Raw genomic sequence first — 24,646 nt, 5'->3', positions numbered from 1 at the left:
CGCGGGTTTCCCCATGAGAAATCAAACCTCTGTAAGCAAAGGACAAGAACTGTAGTAGTACTTGAGTCACACGCCATAACCGCCTATTGTTCACCGTTAATATTTTTGATCAGCCGACACTGGTAGAAGTTTTGACGTACTCGGCCATCCTCCCGACGACAATATTTTTTTGATTTTTGGCCATCAAAAATTATAGCCCTAACATTAAAATCTTGCTGGAGCGACTAGCGCCACTTTGCGATGGAGCTAATGCCTTGGCTCGGACATGGTTGACACCATTACAGATGCGGTTGGACAAGGAATACTTTCTATATTGAAGCTTGTGCTGACGAAAATTCGCTACTTACAATCTCGCAGTCCAAGCTGAAGCCGAAGGCACATAGAGCAGCCCGTTGCGTATCAATGTGCCGCTCTTAATTCCTGTCTGTCACACGTCTTGTTAGCCCTCGTCAGTAATGTGTCGCTCCCCCAGATTCATCCCTCCCGAGGGCGTCATCGTTCCCATGTTAGCTAGAGGCGGCTCAGCCCTATTTTACCGATCCAAGACACATCCTCGGGAGGTACTCCAAGTGCCGGTCAACCTTGACACCACAGGACGTTCGAGCGCAACCACCGAATTTGCACGAGAGGATGAAGAATTTTCGCAACAGTGTTACGATCGAGAAAGGGAAATCTACACAATATTACCGCCACACGAAGGAGTTCAGTCTTTGATCGACGTCTCAGTCGAAGAGATTCGATGTCCGTTTCTGTCGAACGGGAATTTACGGAGCTATCTTCAAGAACACGGCGCCCGCATCTCGATGGCGACGCGCCGCGAGCAATGGATCCAAACTGCTGTCGAGACTATCGCCTTCATTCACTTCCTAGACGTCTTGCATTGTGACACAAGTGCCCGTAACCCATACAAGGCCTGGCATTACCTCGAGCAATGGTGTACTGTGGGCAGCTATCTCCATCATACCCTTCAGCATGGGCATCTTTATACCCTGGGCTCGGCGACGGATAAGGTAGCTCGCTGTGAACACTGAGATATTACCCCTATGTCGGATTCACGTGCGTCTGAATTTCCTGTTCTAATGATACCCTTATCCTGTTTGAACTCTTTCTTTGTGCACAATTGCTCTTTTAGCTGCCTCGACGGACCTCTAAGATCTTTGGGTCCTTGGGATTCTGTGTGGTGTCAAGATGACTGCCAACTCAATGTATCATGTATTAGGGAACGAATCTCAAACAAGGGGGCTTGCATAGGTTTTATATGGAAGCTGTGATACGGCATTATTTCTGATCCTTTTGAGGTATAGTCAAGTCTCGTCATTGCAAAAGTCTGAAAGGTTGAATATTTCTTACCCTGGCCCTTGACCTAATGCACCTGCTTCTTTTGCTGCCTGTCTGTTTTCACGACAGAGCTTGAGCAACGAGGACACACATGATATTTTGGTATTACGCGTGGGGATGATAGAATAGTCTCAATAATTTAGAACCATTACATGTCACACTTAGAACTGGATCTCTTAGTGTGTTGCGTATCACTTGAGATATTGTTCATATAGGCTTTCTTCAAACCGTCCTCGCTGCATTTGAACCAAATTATTGCCTGTCGAGGCTCCCGTTTGATCACACCAAATAAAATGCAGAGGCTCCACCCATGTTAGTCCCCCCCTTCGTGCACACCACCATCCGCAAATCGACCAGCCCTCATGGTAAATAAGGGACGTCTCACAGCGTCTCCACATGGTCACTCGGTCCCTTTTCAGTCGTGACCGGAGTCTCGCCCTCACCAACTTGAACCTCCTTGACACGGTCCAGCCTCGCCGCGAGATCCCCCGTCATAAGCTTGTAACTGTCAGGGATAAACAAACAGGTGATTATGCCGATTGTGCTGAAGGCAATCGTGCACAGACTAACGGTCCTATACGCATCGGACGAAGCCCACTTGTAGGCCGTTGTTCCGGCTTCGATGATGGACGCTGTCACACCGGGCACATCGTTCATGGACGTCCCAGTTGTTAGGGCAGTGATGAATTGGGGGATGCTCTCAGGATCCAAGCCAGCAGCGGTCAGCGCAGGAGGGACCTGATTGCCAATTGTCGTCGAAAGTCGGCTGCTCAATACACTTGTGTAGATGGCTGAGCACACTGCCGAGATGGAGACTCGCGAGCAGGTACCGAGATTTCCAGCTGAAGATCGTCAGCGACTCGGCCTCTTTCTACATCATGGCATAAATCACAACTTACCAATCCCGATATCACGTTGATCTACAACCAGGAGTGTGGCCATGGCGATGGTGATGGTTTCGACGACACCGAGACACACGGCTCCACAGAATAGTAGCCCGATCGCCTGACTCCTGCTGTCAGGAGTGCATGTAGCCAGGCCTAGACGCATGGTTAGATTTATCTCCTCCTATTTGGAACAAAGGGCCCTGAAGGAGAGAATGATGGACTTACAAGCCAACAAGATCCCACCGATGGCAAAAGACACCGTCGCCAGAATCTTGGTGCGTTTGTATAGCTTCGCAAGCACGCTTCCCAAGATCCCGCCAGTTCCCACGCCAAGTCCTGGAAGACTCATTGTCAAATTGTTGATTGTTTCGGACTCGGTGGCGTAAAGGGTCGTCACCATTCCGGGCCAGATCAGCGAAAATCCATAAAAGGCACTGGCGGCGAGACCTAGTACGGCGATCGCCGCGAGCCACTCTCCATTCTTGAAGATGTGTTTTGGGAAGAGAGGCTCTTTGAGTGGCACCAAGCTTTCGTAAAGGTACAGGGCGATCAGACAGACAGTGCCCAAGACGATCGAGGCAATGACGGCCGCCGACTTCCACGGATATCGTTGTCCGCCCCATAAAAGACCCATGAGGAGAGTCGAAAGACCTGCGATGAAGAGGAAACTGCCTCCAATGTCGAAGTTTCTCACGTACTTGGCCTTGCTTTCCCTGCCGTGCTTCATCTCGAATGTCGGCGGGTGGTAGCAAAGCAGGAATCCAAAGAACGCCGCCGCATTGAGAGCAATCACCATGTAGTAGACGCTTCTCCAGCCGGCGGCCGTGTTTTGCACGAGGCCTTGTGATATGGCTGCTGAAAAGGCGGTAGGGACACCGGCGAACAGGAAAACGACTCCGGACATGGTGTACCGATGTTTCATGGGGACAAGCTCTCCAAGAATGACATTGTAGCAGGTCTGTGCCGGAGCCGCCAACCCGATCAAGGCGGTTCCGACGATGAGCGAGGGCACATTCTTCGCTGTGGCTGCCACGACGGACCCAAGAAGGGCTAGGAGATTGAGGCACACAACGGTCCACCTGCGACCGAAGATGTCCATCGCTCGGCCACACACGGGCATGCTCACTGCTCCTGTCAAGTTGAAGACGATGGCTGCCCAGGTAATGTCGACGGACGGGCCAATGGCACTGTTGATGTTCATCAAGATGGGTGCTGCGAAGCTAAACCCGCCAATTCCGCTTATGGCGGCCAGGTTTCCAGCGACACATGTCCCCAGGAACCTCCAGCTATAGTAGTAGCCCTTTGGAAGTGCCGCTTCATGAGACTGAAACCCCACGATTTCGCGATTCGCGGTCTGGGCGTGGGTCTGGGCGTGGTCACTAACGACGTTGCCATGACCTGTCTCGACTTCATTCTTCTGGTCAGACATCGTTGTCGACATGAGCTTGACTGAGGCCCAGGCTGTGAGGGTTGTCTCAGGGTGATGGGGAATGTAATGTTTTGATGGCCTTGATAGCTTCGAGGGAGTATCGAATCTTTATGGCCGAGCAGGATTCAGTTCCTGGGTGAGGAGGAGTGGTTCATACAGACCTTCTGCCAGCTTCCCAGCGTCTCAAGTGCTGTATATATCGATGCTACAGACGCTGCAGTCTCTACTAGTGTTGAGAGACGACCTCGGTCTCGGCATCAGGGACTGTCTAGGGCCATCTCTCGCTTCCCTGCATCGTTAAAGTGTAATTGGGCCAATATCATGCAGTGCTTGGCCAGAACATGTGGAGTTCCAGCGTCCCGACTGAACGGAAAAGATCCTGGGGCTCCACATTTCCCCAGGATTCTGACTAACCCCGTTGCCTGCCTCGTAACTGCGCACACCCGGACCGAGGTGCGTGTTCTCATTGGTCCGCTGGAGCGACACTTTTGTCTGTGCTTGCTTGTCCCACCTGGCTGTTCTGAGGCACCTGACTGATCTGATACTGGTACCTTGGAGCATTTTCGTTACCAATTCAATGCAAGCTCGAAAACACCATGTACTGTCCATGTCTGATTTTTATGGTCATAGTTGACGAGCAGAGATAGCCTCTAGTAATCCATTGTGGAGGCTAGCTATGTATCTAGGCCAAAAATACCTACCTGCCCTTTTGTTGAGATGAACACTATCTCCCATGTCATCTCGTCCAAAGGAGCTGATGGCCTTGCTCCTCCTGAATCTCATCGTTATGCCCTGGGCTGTGCCGACCTTTGACTGAACTTGATGAGGTCTTCTGGAGAAGTGTCTTTGCTGTAGCCACCTCCCAACACGTATTCAGCGGCAGCATTCGCGTACTCGGGATCCGTCCGGTAGATGAGCTCACTGCCACTTATCTCCACGGCTTGGCCAGTGATGGACTCGTCATCAAGAAAGCTTTGGATGACCTGCACAACCAACGAGGGAGGAACAATCATCTCCGCTGGAGCGTTGTCGATGAATGGCCCTGCAGTCATTGGAGTATCCACGAGCCCGGGGCATATCACGTTGGCGGTGATGTTTTCGCCAGATTTCCGCAGTCTCTTGGACAATCCTCGAACAAATGCAACAGCCTAGCAAGTCAGTTGTCCAGAACGGTACCGGAAAAGGGACCAACTGACCCCAAATTTCGCCGCGCTGTACAGCGGGTGTGTGTCGGAGGAGTATATGCCTGCTTGGCTACTGGTGACCACGAGCCTTCCGTAACTCGAAGGCCTTTTCCGGAAGTATTGTAGCGCAAGCTTTGCGGAGTATATAACCCCTACGAGACAAACGTCAATCACAGATGTATCGGGCGTAGTCGATTCAGTCGCCTCTGGTTGTGCTGCTGGTGGTGCAAATTCTTCCCGTTCCGATATGCCCTGAAATGCAGTTAGACTCCCCAGGATATGATGTGAGAAAGAGTGCAGACAATAATCTCACCGCGTTGGCAAAGACTGAGGATTGACTCTGTGTGAGTCTGGATCTCTATTTGTAGTGTCAAGGTCCTACGCACCTAAGTCGATTCGACCCCATTTCTCAAACGTGTCGCGGAAGGCCCTTGCCTGGCTCTGGTAGTCTGTCACGTCGCCCTGGATGAACAGCACTCTCTCCCCGAGCCGAGTGGCCTCCCGTTTCCCCGCGGTGGCATCAAAGTCGAAGATGGTTACATTCCACTGATGCTGCAATAGATGCTCTACGACAATAAGGCCCAGGCCGGATGCTACAATGAATAGTGTCAATGATTAAGATTCATTTGAGAAGAATATTAGTCCTTACCACCTCCGGTAACCAACGCGGCTCGGTCGCCATCGGAAGCCATGCTCTTTGAATTGTAAAGTGGCAGATCTCGTGTAAAATATACCTTAACGTGATCCTAATGCTGCCAAAAGAACACTGACCATTAGACAAAGAAATACACGGCATGTCCAAGCCCAAGTTTATGACTGCATTTTATGCTGCATCAAATCTGGAGTCGTGCAAGGCTAACCGAGCTACAAAGTTTGGCCGGCGAGCCAATTGGGGCAGGATTAGGGTTAGATGGGAGTCGAGCACTGGGCAAGATCACTCGTTCACATGGTTCGGGAGCCCTTTTTTCATTATTCGAGTCAGTAGAACAACTGGCCGAGGTGAACATGAGTCTCCACCGAGGCAGCGCATCTTGTTCACCCAAGCATAAAACAAACAATGATATATCAAGGTCGTATTTCTGGCATTCTGTGAGTCCGAAGAAACAAGTCACCAAGTTCAATTCCACTTCTAGCCTTGCAAGCCATCCTCAACTCTGTCATCATGTCGCCCGAGTCTCAAGCCATCGTTGATGTCTTCGGCTTTGCCAGACAAAGAATGATGGAGAATCCGAATATGTCGGCCCGCGAAGGCCGATTGTTCATTGAATCTTTTGGTTCGCTTGCCAGCGAGCCTACAGAAGTGACGTACGAAGAAGTCCAATGCCCTGGCTCGACTGGGCCAGCTATATGGTGCAGACCAGCATCTGCCGACCCCTCCCACATCATCCTTTATCTGCACGGTGGAGCTGGGACCGGAGGATCTCCCTCGAGTCACCGGAAACTTGCTGGACATCTAGCCAAAGTCGCATCTTGCGTTGCACTTTTGCCAGATTATCGACTTGTTCCCGAGGATCCGTTTCCAGCGGGGTTGGAGGACTGCCTCGCGACATACAAATGGGTCCTGGATCAAGGATTTAAGCCGTCGCGGATTGCAGTAGCAGGAGACTCTGCAGGTGCCAATTTAACGGCTGCCCTGCTGTTGAAGCTGAAGGAACAGGGACTTCCATTTCCCGGGGCGGCCGCCCTCTTGTCGCCATGGCTTGACATGGAGAACCTGGGCGAATCGCGACAATTCAATTTCGAGCATGATGCTCTCGCCGGCCTTGCGACAGCTTCCACGGCACTTTACTGCCAGGGGACATCGCCCAAGAACCCATTTGCAAACCCCTTGTACGGAGACTTTACGGGGGCGCCACCACTCTTTGTCTCGGCCGGCGGGTGGGATACTCTGCTGAGTGATGCACTTACGTTGGCCGAGAAAGCGAAGGCCGTTGGAGTTGACGTGACGCTTCAAGTGGCACCTGAAATGCAGCACGACTACCATTTTATGGTTGGTCGAGCTCCTGAGGCAACGGAGACGGTGACCGAGATTGGTCGTTGGATTGCTGGAAAGCTTCAGTAAGCTGTGTTGGCCGAATTGAACTTGTCCAGGGTCACAGATAGACAGTGCCTTTCACAAACTTGAATATGGTGCTACAAGCTACGAAATCCACGGCATCAACTCCCAAGAGCTTGTATAAAGGCATATAGAAATTACTGTTCGCTCCTGATGCTACCATTGCGAGCATCTACCCTGATGAAGAGTATACATCACCTCAACCTCCTCAGTCAGACCTCCTTACCCTTTCATTTAGTGAGGGTTCTCGTGTTTACTCAAAGCCAAAAACTCCTAACCTCCTTAAAGTCAAAGGACTCAGGAGATTGCGTCTATCCATTGCGCGGGGGACCAGCCCTCAAGGAGCATTGACAAAGCAGAAGTTCGAGACCTGACTCAGTGAATAGAGCTCAAACGCTGCGTCATCGCTTTGTTCTCGGCCACAAAGGACCCAGCAAACAGCTCCCTCGTGATACACCGTTCTGAAGTCGAAGAGCTACACCGAAGCCATGAAGACCTCGGTAACTACTTGGATTGGCTGATAATCCCCCCGTCCCCACCCCCACCTCCTGGGGCCTCCTTCCCAAGACCCATTAACCTTTTTCTCTACCGAGGACATCGCATCTCGGAGTTCAAGGGAAAGGGAATTGGTGCGGGGGTGCGGAGGGCGGGGGTCTTGCGGAGGACTGGTTATGCCTGTACTGGCTTCCACGGGCATGCGAGGGTGGTGGTGTGATGGCGGGATCCTGCAGGAGACCTAGACCTGTACTCGGTATGCAAGTCACTAACAACCCAGACAAGGATCCTCGCACATTACACCGTGGGGCTAGTCGCTTCAGTAAGGCCAGCGATCGTATTGGTCGCACGGGATGTCTTGGGAGTGCCGCAAATCCAAGGTGTAGAGTCAATTCTTTGAGATTGGGACTCTTGATGAGAAGCGAAAAACACTTTGCACACCTGGTATGGCTTTCAGCGTCCATTTTTGGGCTTGAATACTGCTCGAGGCCCGCTTCTGACAAATCCTAGTCCGCTCATTTGAGCATCACCAAAGGGCTTCTCAAGGATGAGCACTCTCGAAGATAGTGAGGCACAATCTTCAACACCGAACCCCGTGGCTGGGACTGATCGGGCTCCCCAACGACCAGACGATACAGCGTCTGGGTCTATGTTTCCACGCAGGCGTGCGGTGGTAGCCTGTGAGTCTTGTCACGGCCGCAAGGTTCGTTGCAACATTGTACAGTTCGGCCCTCCCTGCTGGAACTGCCGACAAGACGGGAGAAAATGCATAGTCCCTCCGACAAAAGCTCGCGGGTACGGTTTTGTCGCTCCCTCCAAGTCGATATGACTTCAAAACCGGCTGAATATGCCTCGTTTTTAATTCAAGCGTCTGACTATGTACTCTCTGATAGGCATAGGAGGGGGCGAGTGCAGCGTGTCCCGACAGACAAGTCTGCATCGACGGGGGACACGTCCGATCTCATGGAAATGTCCGCGCCGACAAGCGACATTTCTAAGAATGCCGCCGTCGACGAACTTCGGGGGGTCTCAAAACAGTCGTACCAAACAATTCAGCCTCCACGGCCATCCACAGGCACTGATGCATCGCCCTCAGAGGTGCCTGGAAGTAACGTCGAGACATCCGATGGCACAAGTCTTCCGGGTAGCGTTACGCCAGCCCAGGAATGCGACGAAGGTTACAACGGAGCAGCCTATACCGATGCTATGAATAACCGCCGGGCGCAGTCCGCCCTGCCGCTCTATCTTGGTGAGTTAGTATCTCTGTCCTCTTTGAGAGTATCATCTAATATAGTGCATTTGCAAAAGGGGAGCCACACGTCCTGAGCTTTGTGATGGATGTCTGTCAGTCAGAGCATCAGCATCACTACCTGGTTCCTCGTGCTGCTGCACGTGCTCTACCCCCCGATGACTTGGCCTTTCTGAAAGCGAAAGGCTGTTTCTCATTACCAGTCTCGAGTGTCTCTAACAAGCTCTTGCAACACTACTTCCACTACGTGCACCCCTTCCTCCCTATTGTGGATGCACATACCATCCTCACTCAGTATCACCAAAAGTCCGCGCAGCAAGTGCACCTACTTCTATTATGGAGTATGCTTTTTGCGGCGGCTAGTGTAAGACCAGTTCTCTACCCCTTTACCGGTGTCAAGTCTGTACTAACTATGTCCAGTTTGCGGACCCCGAGCTTGTGCGTGAAGCTGGCTATACGTCACGCAAAGCAATGAAGCATGATCTATACCAGCGAGCCAAGGTTGTTCAATGCATCTCTTTGCTGTCAGATCCAGTCTTCTTAGTGTCATTGTACTGACGGCTCGTCCCCACCTAGTCACTGTACAATTTCGAGTATGAGACCGACAAGACTATCTTGATCCAGTCCACCATTCTTCTCGCATATTGGTTCAACGACTCCGAAGACCGCACAGGAAACTGGTACTGGATTGGCATCGCCATCAGCCTCTGTCATTCAATTGGCATACACCAAGATACGCAGAATCCGTCTTCCAGGACCTCAAGCTTACCACAGACACAGCATGTTTTGTGGAGGCTCATCTGGTGGTCCTGTTACTTTCGGGAGACGTGGATCTCGTTTGGGATGGGACGGCCTATGCGCATCCATCTCCAGGATTGTAACGTTCCCATGCCTAGTGTCGACGACATCATGCTACTTTGTGGAAAGAACGATACCCCTCAGGCGCGGTTCTATCTACCTAACGGAACTCGAGCCCTTGCCCGCTGCTGGCTCAAGATATTACATCTGAGTGCTACCCTGGACTGCATTCACCTAACACATTATAAGCCAAATCGAGCCAAGGCTTCTACGAGCGAAATTCTAAACGATCGAGAAAGGGTTCAGAAGTGCTCACAGATGTCTCTGGAAGGGGTGGCCGATGACGAAGACCCGGTGGTGCAGCTCGTGTCTTATCAAGTACAAGTCATTGAGCAGTAAGCCCCCTACCAACTCCGCCTCGAGCTCTGATTTGGCGACGCTGCAATGACTAACGGCTTCCGGTCTTCCACAGTTCCGTCTATATAGCATTGTACCGGCCGTACCTCTTCGCCTCTCCTTCCGACCTGACGCCGGATCAGTTCAAGGTGTGGCGTCCGACAATCCTGAACAAGATCTATACCGCCGCATCCGCAGTGACTATGATCTTGACAAACCTCAGTCAAGCCGGTCTTGTGGACCGTGCTCACTCTATCTTGTAGGCGCAGCCCTCTCCCCACCAGATTCATTCGCCGAAACAACCTCCTAATTACGTTTAATACTAGGGTTACGGCGATTGTCCCCGCCATGCAGATGCATTTGTACGGTTCTGTATCTTCACAAGGGCTGGGAAAACAGATGAGCGCCTATCAACTGGAGGTCTGTATGACCATCATGGCCGAAATGGGCAAAACATTCTGGCACGCCAGCATGACCCACAAAATCTTTTGCGAGGCGGTTCGCAAATTGAAGGACAAGGCCAGCTGCAGTTCCGGCACCGTCCGGCAGCACGGCGGGCCGATGAGCTCCTCGATGCAAGACCAGGAGCCTTCAACGTCCGTCTCAGTCGAAGACGTCTTTTGCGAACGCCACAATCAGTCAACAGATCCCTCGGACACCGAGATTATTTCACTCTTCACCGAGGACTTTTTGTTTCCCCCTGACGATGGCATGTCATCCATGGCCTTTCAAGAGTCGGTATGCCAGTAAGTTCTTTACACCCAGGTCAACGTCCTTGAGCTCGTGAAAACGGCTCTTGAGATTTTTGTACGGTAACTCGAAAGACTTACAATGCCAATCTTAGGTACGAGCCTGGGTGGGATTTTGAGACCAACACATTCATGGGTTCACCAGACATATTGAACTTCGCCGACCCCGAGGACGAACATACAGTAGGGACACGAAGGGCAGATTGAGCTGTAGTCAAACGTTCAGGGGAATGGCTCCCCGCCTCTGAACTGAGGAATATGATGTGAGATACGTGTAATATGACCAAATAGGCGAGTCGATATGAGCAGAGGGATCTTTACACCTTGCACGCGGACTCAGGTAAGAGTCAATTGCCATCAACTTTCAGTGGCCGTAATGGTTAAAGTATAGCCTATCCTGCAGACCGTGTGATATCAGCATCTAGACAAAGAGTCACCTCTACTCCCGCGCTGAATTTTTCAATATCACATACAGTTCTGGGAGATGGTCTGTCACAAAGACCACTTCATCTCGCAGGAATCTCCTGGCTCTGGGTGCAGCGCTTTCGAAACACGGTACCAGTACCACATAGATTGCGATACAACACTTGCACCCAAAGAGGAAATGCGAGAGGTGGGTCTCAAGGTGAGTCTGTTGACTCTTGATTCGCTGCACATAGACGTTAATACTCCGAACTCCCTCTGGAGGTGTGGGCACGACAACCTGGCCTCACCTGACGGGTAGCGAAAGCGCGCGCGAAGTGCAACAATTAAAAGACACCGAGGTTGACCGTATTGTGCAAACTTGTGCTATATACATACTGAAAAGTTTCACGGCGTCCTCGCTGCCGGGAAAAGTGGCTCAAACCTCGGTGGGGTCGCCAGAAACTCGCAGCAACCACTCAGCGCCCATACCTCGGCCGACATCCAGGTCTATTAAAAACAAGGCTTAACAGGTTCCAATACAGCGCACAGGTAGGCAAAAGAACACAGCACAGCAACAGCACAGCACAGCACAGCACAGCACAGCACAGCCATCGACTCTTTTTTTCCCCCTTACTCTCCTGGCACCTGTTAGAGCCTAATCCGAATTCACAATGACAGAGATCTTTTTGCCCGTCAACCTACCCCAGGAGGATGTCAAATCCAAATCGGTGGTCGCGACAACAACAACAACAACAACAACAACAACAACAACAACAACAACAACAACAGAGCTTCAACGCGAGAATGGCCACCCGGCAGCTTCTGATGTCGATGCCAGGCTACAAAAGTACGCCACTGAGAGTAAGAAACGTTTCAGGTCGGACGGGAATGCTCAATTCATCGATCTGGCCACGTCGGACATTTATCGCAACTTCTCGGAAGACATCTGGGCTAGAGAGGTCACCGACGACCCTGGTGTGAATTCCGTCACGGATGGTTCACGCTGCGAGATTCTGATTCTCGGGGCAGGATACGGAGGGTTGCTGGTCGCGGCTCGACTCATCCAGTCGGGAGTGGACGTCAACGACATCCGCATGGTAGACGCTGCAGGAGGCTATGGGGGAGTCTGGTGGTACAACCGCTACCCGGGCCTCATGTGCGATGTGGAAAGCCACATCTACCTGCCGCTCCTGGAGGAGCTGGATTACATGCCAAAGAATAAGTATTCCTACGGCACTGAGCTGAGAGAGCACGCCCGAGCCGTGGCACAACATTTCAATCTCGTGGACAAGACTCTGTTCCAGGTAAAAGTCATCAGCACGGCATGGAATGAAAGCACCAAAGAATGGACCACCAAGCTCCAATCCACGCGAAAAGGACACGAAGGATTCCTGAATGTCCGGTCCCGCTTGACCATCGCGGCCGGTGGCAATCTCAACTGGCCGAAGATTCCCAGGATACCGGGCCTGGACAAGTTCAGACCAAAGGCCTTTCACACGTCCCGCTGGGACTGGGACTATACTGGCGGATCCGAGCTTGATCCTCAGCTCGTCAACCTGAAGGATAAACGAGTCGCCGTCATCGGCACTGGCGCGACGGCCGTGCAGGCCATACCTCACCTAGCACGGTGGGCCAAACACTTGTACGTCTTCCAGCGAACCCCTTCGGCGGTGGACGTGCGCGGCCAGTCCGAGACCGACAGGGCTTGGTTCGAGAAAGAGGTGCGCAGAAAACCAGGCTGGCAGAGGGAGAGGATGATGAACTTCTGCGCCTTTCTCGCCGACGCAACACCTCGACCAGAAGTCGACATGGTCGCGGACGCCTGGACGAAATTCCCCACCTACTCGAGCCTCACGGGTGGACCGAACGTGCCGCGGATGGCGGAGGATGTTCCCTCTTACGTCGCAAGGATGAACGAGATAGACCTCCAGAGACAAGAAAAGATCCGGGCCCGAGTCGACGACATCGTCAAAGACAAAGCCACGGCGGAGAAGCTCAAGGCCTGGTATCCCGGATGGTGCAAACGGCCATGCTTTCACGACGAGTACCTCGATACCTTCAACTTGCCCAACGTCACCCTTGTCGACACCGACGGCCGCGGGGTGGATAGTTTCTCAGAGAACGGACTGGTGTTCAGAGGAGAGGAGTACGAGGTCGATCTTCTCGTGTTCAGCACCGGCTACGAGGTCGCGCTGAACACGAGCCCTGCAAGTCGCGCCCACATGGAGATCTATGGTCGGGACGGTCTGTCGCTGAACGACAAGTGGCTACATGGAGCCGCCACGCTCCATGGTGTCCAGACCCACGGGTTTCCGAACATGTTCTTCATTGGACTGACTCAAATTGGACTCACTCCCAACATCACAGTGATTATGGACTATTTGTCTGAGCACATCGCCTCCATTCTCGTCGATGCCGCCGCCACGGCTAAATCGCAGACCGACGAGGCTTCCTCAAACACAAAATATCCTTTTGTCATCGAAACCACCGCCGAGGCAGAGGAAGATTGGACGCAGCAAATCGCCGCTGGTGCGTACGTCTATGCGACGATGGCCCAGTGCCCACCGAGCTACTTCAACGGCGAGGGAGAGGCTCTGCGCATCGCCGCCGAGGGAGTTGAATCCCAGCGGAAACTGGCGAGACTGGGCGCTTGGGCGCGAGGTTTTGACGACTTTGTTCAAGTCCTTCGGCGGTGGAGAGAGCCGCATGACCTAAAAGGTCTGACGGTGACGGCCATCTGACGAATACAAAATAGACAAGAATCGTCTAGCTAGCTAGCTCTACGTTCGTGCGAAAAGACGGTAGCTCCTGCTCTTTATGCTCCCGGGAATGAGCCATGATAGATCCAACCCAGCAGGTTTAAACAGAGCAAGCCGAAAAGCCGAGAATATACTGCAGTCTACCCGAGCTGAAGAGCCTATAGCCACTCATTCAGACTACGTAGGACATACTAGTATGCAGTATGATTGCGCACTCTCCAAGTTGACTTTCGAAGCTGGATGGAGCCAATAGTGCGCCTAAGCAAGCTAGGCTCTATGTTCTCGGACCCCATACGAGACATTAGGCAGCCTCTGCTTAGCACGTTCACGTATGTAGACGATTGGGGTATAGAGCTAACTAACTCCAGAGATGGTCATAAAGCCTGTTACCATGTCCGGCCAGTGGGGGCCTAGTATGCCGGGGTATAAGAGTGGCTCCTCCTCTCCCCCTTTAGTTTCCGAAAATTCTGCATATAATATTAACCTGCTGCGTTGCACGATCCCAAGGTATACTCTAGGCTAGGTGTAGATAGATCTCCGCGTCCCATAGAAAACTTCCTTCACGGCTCCTTTGTATGTACCGCCTCAAGCGCTGCTAGACGACTCTCTCATGGTAACGACTCGGTACGATGTGGTCAACTCCAATAGAAGACTAGAACCAGGGTTGAAACTGATGATCATTGGCCGTATGTATGAAGACACTTCACAAAATATATTGCCCATCACTCAGAGAGTCTGGAGGCCTTTCCGGAACTTCAGGACTCATATACACCTCCCCCCATCGACCTCCATGCATATACCAGTAATGAAGGAAGCGTCATCACTCGCGAGGAAACTTGCGGCGTTGGCCACGTCTGTGCCCTCTGTAAACCTACCGAGAGGGATCGAGGCTAGAATGGGAGCGCGATTCTCCGCTGTGTCTGGTTTCCCTAGAACCTTGGGCAGCCTGCCAAAGTCGCACAATACACATCAGTTGAGGGATCCACACATCTTTCCCTTTTCTTTGACTCCTGTTCTTCAACATCGCGCGCCGTGCAGAGAGGATTGTGGACTCACATTGCAGTTTCTCCCAGGGCGGGGAGGATGGCATTGAATCGGATCTTGTTGGGGGCGTATTCCACACCCAAGCTCTTGGTCATTATGCTCACAGCGCCCTTGGTCGTAGAATACCATGTCACACCGGGTCTCGGTCTCGAGGCCCCCGTGCTCGACAGGTTGACAAAGTTGCCGCCTTCTCCGCGTTTCTGGAGATACGGGACAATGACCTTGCAGCTCCAGAAGAGGGACTTGACGTTGATGCGCATGAGACGGTCGAATTCTTCCTCCTCGACCTCGTGGCTCGGCGTGTTGTCGTAGATGACTCCGGCATTGTTGACGACGATGTCGAGCTTGCCGAATTTGTCCAAGGCCGCCTCAAGGGCCTTGTTCCACGTGTCTATCTTGGAGACGTCGCCGATGACGGGCACGACGCTGCCGTCCGGGTAAGCCTCGACCACGCTGTCCGAGAGTGCAGGGCTGATGTCCACAGCGACAATTTTGGCGCCTTCTCGGTGGAACTTTTTGGTAATGGCTACACACCGCATCGAAGTAAGCCGATTTGTTCAACAGGCATATCCATGGGAATAAGGAGGAAGGTAGTAAATACCCGATCCAAACCCCATGCCCGCTCCTGTTACCAAAGCAACCTTGCCCTGAAGCTGGCCCTGGCGAGGTGCTTCCACAGGGTTGGTATCCGTGCTTGCTGACATGTTGACAATAGGTCCTTTCTGTAGAATTCACAGTAATCCGCTGAAGAGTGATTTCTCTGGATCGCTTCGTCTCGAAATATACCACAGTATGCACAGTATGATATAATAAGTGCCTTATATTCGGTACCGAGATATGCGCGTTGGAGATGCTCTAAATCCCCCGGCATCTCCCCGCTGATTCCCCCACCCGAGAAAGAAATCCCGCCTTTTCTCCGGAGAGTCAGAGAGTTAGAGAGTCCCAATTGGAGAGGCGCGCCGAGTTCCGCGGTTGTAGATCTATTTTTCCACTTATGATCTCCCTTTCCTTTGAGAGGGATTTGGGGGAGAGGTCAAAGATTGCGGAGACGGGGAGAAGAGCAGCTCTCAAAAAATGCCACCGGAAATGTACCACCAGCTCTGGAGGCGGTGGCACAGTAGTAGTGGTGGTCCTTTTCAGCTGTAATCATGTTTTGATGTATCTGGAGCTCTCTTGGAATGCTCGCAGCTTCTCGTCCAGGGTCCTGGTGTTGGTGTAGGTGCTGCACACGATAAAGTCTGGGTCCCAACTCGTATCAATCGAGGAGAATCGTCACGACAAGAAAACCAGGCGACCCGTAGATTCTTCCTCGAAGCCAACATGCCTCAGAAATCTCCCTTTTCGATCACCATCCCCCCCACGGATCTCCTGACGTACCTCTTCCCCCCTGACGCAAAGCCTTCGACACAACCTCTGTACATCTCTGCCGACGAGCCTTCTCGATACGCGCTGTCGCCGGCCGAGACGCTCGTCTGGGTCAAGCGGCTGGCGCTCGGGTTCCAGCGGATTCTCGGGGTGGGTGGACGGACAGGGGAGTCGTCCAGGACCGGGTTCACCATCATGATGTTTACCCCGAACCATGTGTTTGTCCCTGTTTTCTATCTGGCTGCCATCGCCGCAGGGGGCATATTCAGCGGCTGCAGTATAAGTTTCGGTGTGCATGGTACGGCACTAAACCCACATTTTCCAATGGCTCGCTCACCCAAATCCAAGCCCCAACTCCACCCCCTTTATCGTTCATTTTGTGTAGTTATACAATTCTCTTGTTTTTTTTTTTTTTTCGCAGAATATAAAAATGACTGACAAAATGGCGTCCCACAGAAGCGACAACTCAGCTGCAAAACACCGGCACCGAGATATTCCTCGTTCACCCGAGACACCTCACCGTGGCTCTCGCCGCGGCAAGAAACGCGGGCTTGTCGAAATCCAGAATCTTCCTTTTTGACCAAGACCCTCAACCGGTGACCGAGGGGATTCGTGATTTCCGCTCCATCCTGGCGACCGTCGAGGACGCTCAAAAGTGGCAGTGGAGACGGCTGGATGGGGACGAGGCGAGAAACACCACAGCCGTGCTCAATTACTCTTCTGGGTAAGCCTGGCACATTCCGTCGCATGCATGCATGCATACATTCATTCATTCGTTCAAGGTCGTCATGATTGCGAAAGCTCTTTTCGAGGATGAACTGACTTGGGATCGTTTTCAGGACGACCGGCCTCCCCAAGGGCGTCCGGATCAGCCACACTAATCTGATCGCCAATGTGTCCCAGTCGATCTACATGCGGGATCTCGAACAGCCGTACACACCGGCCACGCGACCGCAAGAGCGCTGGCTGGGGTTTCTGCCCCTCTCCCACGCCTACGGGCAGCTGTGGACGATTCTCGCAGCGCTCAAGACGCTGTCGCCCGTCTACATCATGGCGCAGTTTCACTACACCGAGTTCCTCAGACACATCCAGACGCACGCCATCACGCACCTCCAGACGGCGCCGCCCGTGCTGGTGATGCTGGCCAAGCGGCCCGAGACGGAGCGCTACGACATTAGCTCGCTGCGCAACATCCTCTGCGGGGCGGCGCCGCTGAGCCAGGAACTGCAGAACGAAGTCACGGCGAAGCTGCAGGGCGGTCGCGTCGTGCAGACCTGGGGCATGACCGAGGTGACGTGCTCGGCGCTGCACATGCCGGGCGGACGAGACGACCGCAGCGGCAGCGTCGGCTACATCGACCCGAACTGCGAGATGAAACTGCTGGACGACGCCGGCGTTGAGGTCCCCGTTGGCGAACGAGGCGAGATCCACGTGCGCGGGCCCAACATCTGCCAGGGCTACTGGCGCAACGAGGAGGCGACGCGCGCGCTGTTCGACGCGGACGGCTTCCTCCGCACGGGCGACGTCGCCATTCGGAACGCGCAGGGCCTGTACTGGATCGTGGACCGCAAGAAGGAACTCATCAAGGTCAAGGGCCTACAAGTCGCGCCGGCCGAGCTCGAAGCCGCGCTGCTGGAGCACGAGGCCGTGGCCGACTCGGCCGTCGTGGGCGTCAAGCTCAGCGACGACGGCGACGAGGCCCCGCGCGCGTACGTGGTTCTGAAAGACCCCTTCCGGGGGAAAGTCTCCGCGGCCGCTCTCGCGCAGTGGCTGCAGGGCCGGGTGGCCAAGCACAAGCACCTCACCGGCGGGGTATTCTTCATCGACGAGGTCCCCAAAAGTCCCAGCGGGAAGATTCAGCGGAAACTCATACGAGAGTGGGCGGCCAAGGACTCGGCGCAGGATGTCGTCAAGGCGAGGCTGTGAAATCTTTTAACGAGATTGCCCTCGGATTGTGCGAGGGAGGTAGATAGGTAGGTAGGTTCCTAGGCTAGTTTACAGCGTGAAATGTTTCCGCATTCAACAAACAGGATGAATGGAGAAAATGGCAGATGATGCGTCAACCATTTTCATTTTGATAGGAGCATATCATTTTCCCTGTCCAGCTCTTCTGCAAGATTTCGCGCCGACGGAAATTGCTTAGTCCAGCACTTTTCGATGATGGAACCTAACCATACTCCGCTCGTTGACGGGAGAGAATCGCGTCGAGGCCAGGTCGTCGGGTCTCCGACCTGCTCCCAGTCTTGATAGATGTCAAAGGCACAACACTGGCCCGTTATCATATCGAACATGACCGCCCCGAACTGGCCAATATCGGTCCATGTCGAAAAGCCATTTTCATCACAGTCGTCGAGATCCCAGTCAAGCGGCATAAGAGAGCACTCGGAGAAGTCAACGAGCTTGATACGCATCTTCTCGTCAAAGACGACGTTGTCTAAACGGAAGTCGGCGATTATGACGTGGCGGGAATGGATGTGGGACATGGCGTGCGCCAGTTGGGTCATCCAGGATAGTAGCGTCTCTTTTCCAGGCCGCGTCGTCTGATCCAGATAATGTCTCAGGTCGCCCTCCATCAATGGCATCTGGATTGAGGGGTCGGGGGATTGAAGATTGTAGCAGCGAATGATCCCAGGGTGGTCGCCCAATCTTCTATAGATGGCCTTTTCGTGCTCGAAAGCCTTGACAGCCGTGGCGCGCTCGTCATAATCGCCTTCTCTGGAGGGTAATAATTTTCCAGAGTCGAAGGGAACTCCGTCAATCTTGATAATCTTGGATATTAGAGGTATTTTGTATGCGTACCCTCGTCGCAGGACGACAATGCCTGTCCCTCCTATTCCGATGATCTGTTCTCTCACAGTCGTGCCGTCAAGATAAACGTAGTTTGCTTCCATGGATGGTAATCGCATGCGTCGGAGGGAAGTGGCGAGATCTACTCAAATCCGCCGGTACCGCATGCTCGATTTTACTTGCGACGTGCTCGTTGGAAGGAGGGCTTTACCTTGACGATTTCGATTGCACCCTGTTAGCGCAGCTGACAAAGTACAAGTGTCAACCTCTAAATTATGATTGGGAAGTGATGAGATTTGAGCGAGGTATCCTTTCCGTTTCCTACCTAGCCCCGCCCCGGCCCGCGTCTGGACTCAATTGTTGTGAGACCAAGAGGTGGTATCGATATATGTGGGAGAGGCGTGGTCGATAGTAACAAGGATCGTCTGATGGAGGAGATGATATAATGTGTATGGTTGAGATCGCTGTGGCTGAACAAGGATGCTCTTCCTCCTCCCTTCTCTCTTTCTATGATCTCGTCCGTAGCCATTCTCAGGAATCGATCGTTCGTTGGGCAAAATCGACGGCTGTATCTAGGTAAAGGTGTCCGCAAGAGCAAAGCCGATAGCTAGATGGGGATGATTGAATGCAACTCAGGCACAAATCGAGGCCACAAGTAGAGCCGAGCCGCAGGTGACGCTGATCCGCAGGCAAAATCACTGAATCTGAACAATAGATGCTCGTGGGCAGAATAACGCTGGAAGGACTGAAAGGACTCGACCATCGAAGGGTAGGATGGTCTCTGTAACAAACGAGGCGGAGTTCACTAAGTGTGAGGGTAATAGACGGGTACTTATGCACGCGTAAGAGGCGTGTAGTTCGGTAAGAGTGTGACGAGAGTGTCTGACTGAGTAGTGTAGGAGCGTAGGTCTGGGGAGTCACTGTAGTAGCCTCCACGTGTTACACACGTCCACCTGTGTTACATACAGATATGGCATCTAGGTTACAAGGCCTTGAGGCATGGAAGCACCGTATTCGTGATTCATGATCTCAGTAAGCCTTTCTGCCTGCGCGCCAGGGCTATGGAGTTCCCTATGTGTTGTCTCCTTGCTCCCAGATCCCACTTGCTTGAAACTCTACAAAGTCGTCCAGCACTTAGCTAGAGAATACCCGTCGATCCATCGCCATTGCATGCCCAACATGTCGAATCCAAAAGGCTGCGGCTGCAAGATCGAGTATCCTGCTGCACGCCGCTGCCCGAATTGCACCAAATTTCCCAACACGCATGTCGCTTGCCTTTCAACGCATATCCCGAAGGAAAGAACCCACCGTTGTGGGCGGCAGGATGTACAAACACATACATTTGAGCGTGTTTTTCCAGCCTCGTCCACTCGACCTCGCGAAAACTGCTGGAATCATCGGTTCCCCGGTGGTTATTACCACAACGGACAATTCCACGGCCCGGTGCACATGAGGACAGGTTTCTGATGGACCACGCTCCCCAGTCGTTTGCAAGTGGTGACCGACATATACCTTGACCGCAATAATGTCAGATATGTCGTCACAGAGGAGGACTCGCATACAATGAAACGAGGGAGTGGAACATCCATTACCCAATCGAGGGGATTTGGCGGTGTCTGAATGCCGAATATCAGACTTTCTGATCATTGGTGCATCGCATTTTTCTTGCTTGACAACAGCATCCGTGCTCTTTCATCAAAGGACAAACCAGCGCTAACATTGTCAGCTGCCTTTTGCCAAAGCGAAAGGCACTGAGGTCTCCACGGAAAGGACCATGTGACACTACTGGAGCAATACAGTAATAACTCAACCGAAGTAGGATGGATCTAGCTTTGAGTACTAGCCCGAAGCGGCTCCTCCGAACGGGCTCCCTCGGAGTCACATACGTAATCCTGCTCGAGTGCCCTTGTTGTATACTCGTATAGCCCAAGACGTAGCTCCTACTGTGCTCTCCCGTACTCGGCCTAGCCGGATATGCGCGTACGCGGTCGATTCCAAGCAGCTTTACTCCTTTCATAGCCGAAGCATAGTTCGAGGCCGATATAATATGTAATATAGATATAGGTAGATAAGATAGATGGAAAATTCCACTATAAGCTAGGCATATATATAGCTTCCAGGAGTAGGAAATATGCATAACACAAAAGATAGATAGATACATACGTATTATACTATTGGTCATTGCCCATTAGACTCCCACGCTCCCCAGGTGTTAGTGCGCCGCTCTTGTCAGGAAAGCGAGTTACCTGCTCCACCACGGGCAGCCGTGCACGCTCTGCCTGCGGATCCTCCACGATGATGGAGCCATCCGCGGCCTGAGAAAGCGTGATCTCTCTCCGACCCTGAGTGGTGATCCAATCCTTAGTGGACCGCCTACTTCCTCCCGTGTCGCTGCGATATTTCTCCGAATCGGACTCGAACGGGTGAATATGGGTGTGACTGTCGAGGGTGGCGTGTGAGGTCATGAGGCGCCCCGGCGACGTCCGGTCCAGGTATCTGCGCATCTTGGCGGTGCCGGCTCGGCCCAGACACAAGACGACTAAGACGGCGACGAGGACGCACAGTGTGCCGAGGAGGGTCATGAATGCCGGAATGCCGTATACCATGTGATACCTGACGCGTCGCTCGAACACGGTCACGGGCATCAGGAGGGTCGGGTCCTCGTCACCACCTTGCGACGAGGAGCTGTCGTCGCGTTTCTGCAGGGATCTCTGCAGTGGCTGTTGCAGACTTCTCGTGCCGACGACCGAGTTCGCCGCCACGTCCGTCCAAATGAGATTCAGCATCCTGGCGGCGGTCGCAGGGGTGCGCGAGAGGTCTTGCCAGAGCCGATACATGGCCAGATTCGATCTGCCGGAATAGTCTGTAGTGCCCGTGCTTCCGTAGGAGGCGATGTCGTAGATTGCTCCGAGGGCATCGGCGTGAAAATCGAGGCCCGGCAGGTTCTGATAGCCAACAGACAGTGGGCCTCCAGCCCCTCCACCAACATAGCCAGGGAGATAGAGGGATTCCTTTCGTAATGTTGTGACACTCACGTTGCCTTGGTCCGGTCCTGACAGGAGACCCCACAAAACGCGGACATCGGCAAGGACTTTGTTTGTCTTCTCAACGCCCCAGAGAGGCTTGGAAGTCTCGTTGGGGTAGACCTTGTTGGTTATGTTGGTGATGGTTAGCCCAGAGAGATCGTCGCTTCCGTTGAAGCGGAAGGAAACGGTCTTGATCACGGCTTTCGAGGTCGAAATGCAAGAGTACAACGGGATAGTCCACTTGGAGCCGGGCTCGAAGACGACTGACTCGCTCCCGCCTCTCCGCCGAGGTGCTCCATAGAGCAGTCCACATGCGGCGGCAAAATTAGTGATGTTCGCAATATCCTGACCACCGGCGCCTTGACAAAGAAGTTCTGGCAGAGTGTTAGTCGACGAAGGAACAAACGAAAAATATCAAGGCATCTTTGACTCACCGGCACTAGAAAAGTTTGACTGAGTGATCTTGAAAGGATTTGAATATAGCGGCGGAACTGATGGAGTGCTGGAGGTGCTTAGATTGAGTGAAGAGCTATAATTGTCGTATATCCCCGTCCCCTGATCCAAACCGGATAAGTAGTACCCGAAAAGCGTCGACGTCGTGAGAAGATCAGGGCCCAGAGAACTGGACATGCCGCTGAGTCCCGATGTATTGGAGGACATGAGAGGAAATGTCTTTCCCACATGAGAATTGAGGTATTCAAAAGCATGAGAGTCCGGGTCGCTCTGATTGGCAAAATTGGTCACGTTCATAAACGCCATGGACCACGCATTGTTGATCCAAGCGGCCTTGTATGCGCGCAAATAGAGGTCTGGGTTTTTCTGCGTGTCCTCGCGGTCCCAAAGTGGATACTTTTGAATGAGGTTCGCAAAGCCCCCTCGATCTGTCAGCACCAGATCCGAGACTTGTCTCCCAAAGCTAGTGTATACGGGGATGGTGAAGTCCAGAGTGAGGTTCGTATCGACACAGACCGATTCGGGCTCCACGAACAGCAGGTCTTCAGACCATGCGCTGCCGAACGGCGACACGGGTGGTGCGCTGTGATTCCTGAAACCGATTCCGCCGTTCTTCATGTCCACCACCAGGCCTTCAATGGCAAGATAGTCATCTTCCAAGACCATGGTAGAAATCTGTCGGTATGCAGTGACAGGGTAGGCCGATCCATTGTCTGCTACTAGTGCGCTAGGATTGTCGTTGATTTGCGACCAAGTGTACGATCGTGACTGGATGTCCCAAATGCTCGAGACGGATTTGGGTTGGGTCGCGAGGCCGCTTCCGAACACATCAATGACATATTGAGGTACATGGGAGTCGTAGTAATCTGCTGAAAAGTATTCTCCCGTGGCATTAGTGAAATAGGTTATGGTCTCAGGCGAGTTCGGACAATTGGCTGGGGTCCATCCCCCACAGATACGGCTCCAAGGGAGGTAGGTCCTTGGGGGAGTTCCAAGACCAAATTCTGACTTGTCTGCAATATAATGAAAAGCGGATGTGGTTTCTGTGTTGCTCGAGATGATGTCCTGGTAGAGACCAAGAGGGGTAACAATGGCCGCCACGCCGATCAAGATGGTGAAGAATGACTTCAGGGCGGAGATGGTCACCACGCGCGCAGGGACTTGTGAGGTCGCCGCAGTGTCTCCAGAGAGAATGGTGGGCCAGTAGGAGGAATGCAGGAATCGACCGACAACAGACCTAAGAGGGAGATGAATCAAGACTCGTCGCGCAGGTTAGGCGGTGCCTCCACGTACCATCCAACCGCCGTTGCAGTTGCAGCCGAATGGTTTTCATTGAGCAGCCCAAGAAGAATGACAGGTAAGGCTGTAGGAACGAATATCTGGACTGAATGATGATATTAGCCATGTAAGAGTCCCAATCGAGGCTCTGTGGTGCTACCTACCAACGAAAATGGCAGCGGCGATGATACCGGACACGTAGCCGACGGTTAGGTTGTTCAAGTCAACCATCTTAACGAGATGTAAATCAACATTCCTACACGGTTTTCGTAAGGCGACACGCTTTGCAAGAGCCACAAGAGGACCGTGGCCAAAAGAATGACAACCAAAGGTCCAAAAGTCTCCCGAATGAAAGAAGTGTAGGGGAAGTATTCTTCAGCGAACGTATATCTCTTCAAAGACTCGCGACGCCACATTGTGGCCTTCCTACCTTGTACGCGGTACATATACTGCAACGCCTGGATTGCGATCAGTCGGCAGCCAATGACAAAATCACGTCTATTCGAGAACCCGAATACGAAGGCTAGGTGACTTGGTGACGAGCTACGCCCGCTGGCTTGAGCCGCCGTTTTAGAAATGCAATCTAGACAAGCAGCGAACACTGGGGCCAAAACCTTGTTGCACCCCTCGAGGGTGGCATGTTGACGATCAACTTTCGTCTCCCGGAGAAGGTACCCGTCCCCGTGTGCTTGGTTTTGTCACACGATGTTGCTACTAGCCATTATTCAATGGTATTTCGTCACCGTCTTGTGTAATCGTATTCGAGACTTTTTGAGAAGACAACATATCTTGAAAGATCGGGTCGCGGATATCCCACCCCTTTTGCGAATTGATGCCCTGTCGATCAAAGGTGCCGTGGCAGCCCAAGAAAAACAGTGGCTTGTCCAAGACTGAGTGAAACATACCTAATTGACTCTTTGACCGGGGTGTCCCATGAGGAATCGATTT

At 52.8% G+C, this 24,646-nt stretch overlaps 9 protein-coding genes across 9 annotated transcripts; 4 read left to right on the top strand and 5 right to left on the bottom strand.

Moving 5' to 3' along the window:
* Nucleotides 1-1,719: 1,719 nt before the first annotated feature.
* Nucleotides 1,720-3,654, bottom strand: Z517_00755 (uncharacterized protein; the record flags this gene model as incomplete). Its single annotated transcript, XM_013433719.1, has 3 exons — nt 1,720-2,180; nt 2,238-2,378; nt 2,451-3,654. The coding sequence occupies 3 exons, from the start codon at nt 3,652-3,654 to the stop codon at nt 1,720-1,722; spliced, it is 1,806 nt and encodes a 601-aa protein (XP_013289173.1).
* A 785-nt stretch (nt 3,655-4,439) lies between these two features.
* Z517_00754 (uncharacterized protein) lies at nt 4,440-5,530 on the bottom strand (the record flags this gene model as incomplete). The annotated part of the gene is made up of 5 exons (XM_013433718.1): nt 4,440-4,802; nt 4,851-5,090; nt 5,152-5,165; nt 5,225-5,431; nt 5,488-5,530. 5 exons carry the CDS (start codon nt 5,528-5,530, stop codon nt 4,440-4,442), a joined length of 867 nt encoding a protein of 288 aa, XP_013289172.1.
* A 470-nt stretch (nt 5,531-6,000) lies between these two features.
* On the top strand, nt 6,001-6,900 carry Z517_00753 (uncharacterized protein; the record flags this gene model as incomplete). The annotated part of the gene is made up of 1 exon (XM_013433717.1): nt 6,001-6,900. The coding sequence occupies one exon, from the start codon at nt 6,001-6,003 to the stop codon at nt 6,898-6,900; it is 900 nt and encodes a 299-aa protein (XP_013289171.1).
* A 1,314-nt stretch (nt 6,901-8,214) lies between these two features.
* Nucleotides 8,215-10,582, top strand: Z517_00752 (uncharacterized protein; the record flags this gene model as incomplete). Its single annotated transcript, XM_013433716.1, has 6 exons — nt 8,215-8,638; nt 8,698-9,002; nt 9,059-9,139; nt 9,215-9,831; nt 9,909-10,091; nt 10,159-10,582. 6 exons carry the CDS (start codon nt 8,215-8,217, stop codon nt 10,580-10,582), a joined length of 2,034 nt encoding a protein of 677 aa, XP_013289170.1.
* Nucleotides 10,583-11,657: 1,075 nt separating this feature from the next.
* Nucleotides 11,658-13,727, top strand: Z517_00751 (uncharacterized protein; the record flags this gene model as incomplete). The annotated part of the gene is made up of 1 exon (XM_013433715.1): nt 11,658-13,727. The coding sequence occupies one exon, from the start codon at nt 11,658-11,660 to the stop codon at nt 13,725-13,727; it is 2,070 nt and encodes a 689-aa protein (XP_013289169.1).
* A 1,070-nt stretch (nt 13,728-14,797) lies between these two features.
* Nucleotides 14,798-15,493, bottom strand: Z517_00750 (uncharacterized protein; the record flags this gene model as incomplete). The annotated part of the gene is made up of 2 exons (XM_013433714.1): nt 14,798-15,315; nt 15,391-15,493. The coding sequence occupies 2 exons, from the start codon at nt 15,491-15,493 to the stop codon at nt 14,798-14,800; spliced, it is 621 nt and encodes a 206-aa protein (XP_013289168.1).
* Nucleotides 15,494-16,109: 616 nt separating this feature from the next.
* Z517_00749 (uncharacterized protein) lies at nt 16,110-18,080 on the top strand (the record flags this gene model as incomplete). The annotated part of the gene is made up of 3 exons (XM_013433713.1): nt 16,110-16,452; nt 16,611-16,878; nt 16,994-18,080. The coding sequence occupies 3 exons, from the start codon at nt 16,110-16,112 to the stop codon at nt 18,078-18,080; spliced, it is 1,698 nt and encodes a 565-aa protein (XP_013289167.1).
* Nucleotides 18,081-18,223: 143 nt separating this feature from the next.
* Nucleotides 18,224-19,045, bottom strand: Z517_00748 (uncharacterized protein; the record flags this gene model as incomplete). The annotated part of the gene is made up of 1 exon (XM_013433712.1): nt 18,224-19,045. One exon carries the CDS (start codon nt 19,043-19,045, stop codon nt 18,224-18,226), a length of 822 nt encoding a protein of 273 aa, XP_013289166.1.
* Nucleotides 19,046-21,112: 2,067 nt separating this feature from the next.
* Nucleotides 21,113-23,929, bottom strand: Z517_00747 (uncharacterized protein; the record flags this gene model as incomplete). The annotated part of the gene is made up of 4 exons (XM_013433711.1): nt 21,113-22,341; nt 22,402-23,657; nt 23,714-23,804; nt 23,863-23,929. The coding sequence occupies 4 exons, from the start codon at nt 23,927-23,929 to the stop codon at nt 21,113-21,115; spliced, it is 2,643 nt and encodes an 880-aa protein (XP_013289165.1).
* Nucleotides 23,930-24,646: the final 717 nt, after the last annotated feature.

This window comes from Fonsecaea pedrosoi, assembly GCF_000835455.1.
Source record: "Fonsecaea pedrosoi CBS 271.37 unplaced genomic scaffold supercont1.1, whole genome shotgun sequence".
Lineage (NCBI taxonomy): Eukaryota > Fungi > Ascomycota > Eurotiomycetes > Chaetothyriales > Herpotrichiellaceae > Fonsecaea > Fonsecaea pedrosoi.
The sequence above is the reverse complement of the archived record's forward strand: the minus strand, read 5'-3'. Positions and strand labels throughout refer to the sequence as shown.